At 59.2% G+C, this 1,423-nt stretch overlaps 2 protein-coding genes across 2 annotated transcripts in view; one reads left to right on the top strand and one right to left on the bottom strand.

Annotated features, from left to right (window-relative positions):
- SDRG_08173 (hypothetical protein) overlaps positions 1-1,148 on the top strand; it is a gene marked incomplete at both ends in the record, with an annotated part of 2,408 nt that extends 1,260 nt beyond the window's left edge. Inside the window, one exon of the mRNA XM_008614043.1 lies at positions 954-1,148. Coding sequence (XP_008612265.1) covers positions 954-1,148 — 195 coding nt within the window. The remainder of the gene's footprint in view (positions 1-953) is intronic.
- SDRG_08172 (hypothetical protein) overlaps positions 1,139-1,423 on the bottom strand; it is a 2,245-nt gene continuing 1,960 nt past the window's right edge. Inside the window, exons 8-9 of the mRNA XM_008614042.1 lie at positions 1,320-1,410; positions 1,139-1,267 (exon numbers count right to left, since the gene is read on the bottom strand). Of these exons, the coding sequence (XP_008612264.1) occupies positions 1,170-1,267; positions 1,320-1,410 (189 nt within the window). The 3' untranslated portion in view covers positions 1,139-1,169. The remainder of the gene's footprint in view (positions 1,268-1,319; positions 1,411-1,423) is intronic.

The following is a 1,423-nucleotide window of genomic DNA, read 5'->3' as shown; positions in this document are numbered from 1 at the left end:
GCCAGCCAATGGGACCCACTCGCCACGTCGACGCCGAACCAAGTGAGGTTTCACGAATATATAAAACGTCTTAGGCCGCGCCAGAGATTAAAATACGACATGCAGCCGGCGTTGACGGTGGTCGACGCTTACGCTACTACGGACATTGGCAATACTCGCAAGGACAACGAAGACGAGTTTTGCATTGCACTCGACCTGCCGCTGCGTACCCCTTGTGACATTGCACGTCGTCGGTCGCTCTTTGCTGTCTTTGACGGCCACGGTGGCGTCCGCGCCGCAACTTTTCTTAAGACCCACCTACTTTCGTACTTGGTCCAGGACCCGCAGTACGGCCAGAGCACGTCGGACGCACTCGCCTCGACGCTGCGGCGGCTCGACGCTGCTTTTTTGGAGCTCGCGCGGCGTCACGGCGGTGCAATCGATGGCTCCACCGCGATTGTTGTCGTGCTCGAGCAATTTGACGGGGATGCGTCGCCAACGCTTGTGTGCGCCAACCTCGGCGACTCGCGCGCCGTCTTGATGAGTCACCAGCGTTGGGAGCCGCTCTCGCGCGACCAAACGGCGTCGCGCGCCGACCAGCAACCCCTGGTCTACGACAACGGCGGGTTCGTAGCGTTCCGCAATACGTACCGGGCGCCAACGTCGGAGTTGCCGCTCTGGCGTCGGTGGTGCCGAGAGGTACCGCCTCGTCTCAACCATGCAAATCGATTGCATGCATGGAAATGGTACTATCCTAGATCCACGACGCGTGGCAAGCCGGGGTCGTGGGCCGACCGTTGCGCGTGTATCCTGGCGGCGTCGTGTGCACGCAAGTGATTGGGGACCTCGACTGCAAGCAAGTCGGCGTTGTCCGTGCCATCGCCGAGTGTACAGTCGTCGAGCTCCACCCTGCTCACGTATGTCTCGCTATAGTATGATCCAAATGGGATAATATGGCATGGCCAATGGACTAGACGATGGTGGTACTGGCCTCGGATGGGCTGTGGGCCATGGTGACCAACAAGGCTGTGCACGCGCATGTGCACGGCATGACATCGGCAACCACCGCTAGCCACGCCCTCATGCAGCTCGCCAAAGCGCATCGCCGGAGCACCGACAACATCACGGTGGTCGTCGCGACGTTCACATGGCAAAGTGGTGTGCCGTAAAACAACCGGGCAATGCTTCACTTATGGCGTTAAGAACGGCATCGAGAGCGTCTTGTGCGTCGACGGAAAGGCCGACTCGCTGCGTTTCTTGGCTTCTCGGTTGTCGCGGAATTGGACATCTATGTACAAATTGTCTTATAACCTGTGGACAATACGATGCCGACCTCGTACCTTGAAAGTGATGCAGTGCCTGGAGGCGTCGCATGCGGGGACTCGGGCGCAGTCCAGCATACGGACGTGAGACATCGGTTGGTGCGCATTGCTACGTGCGAAAA

The sequence above is a fragment of the Saprolegnia diclina genome (genome assembly GCF_000281045.1).
Source record: "Saprolegnia diclina VS20 unplaced genomic scaffold supercont1.24, whole genome shotgun sequence".
Taxonomy (NCBI): Eukaryota; Oomycota; class Saprolegniomycetes; order Saprolegniales; family Saprolegniaceae; genus Saprolegnia; species Saprolegnia diclina.
Note: the sequence above shows the minus strand (reverse complement) of the source record. Positions and strands in the feature narration are given on the sequence as shown.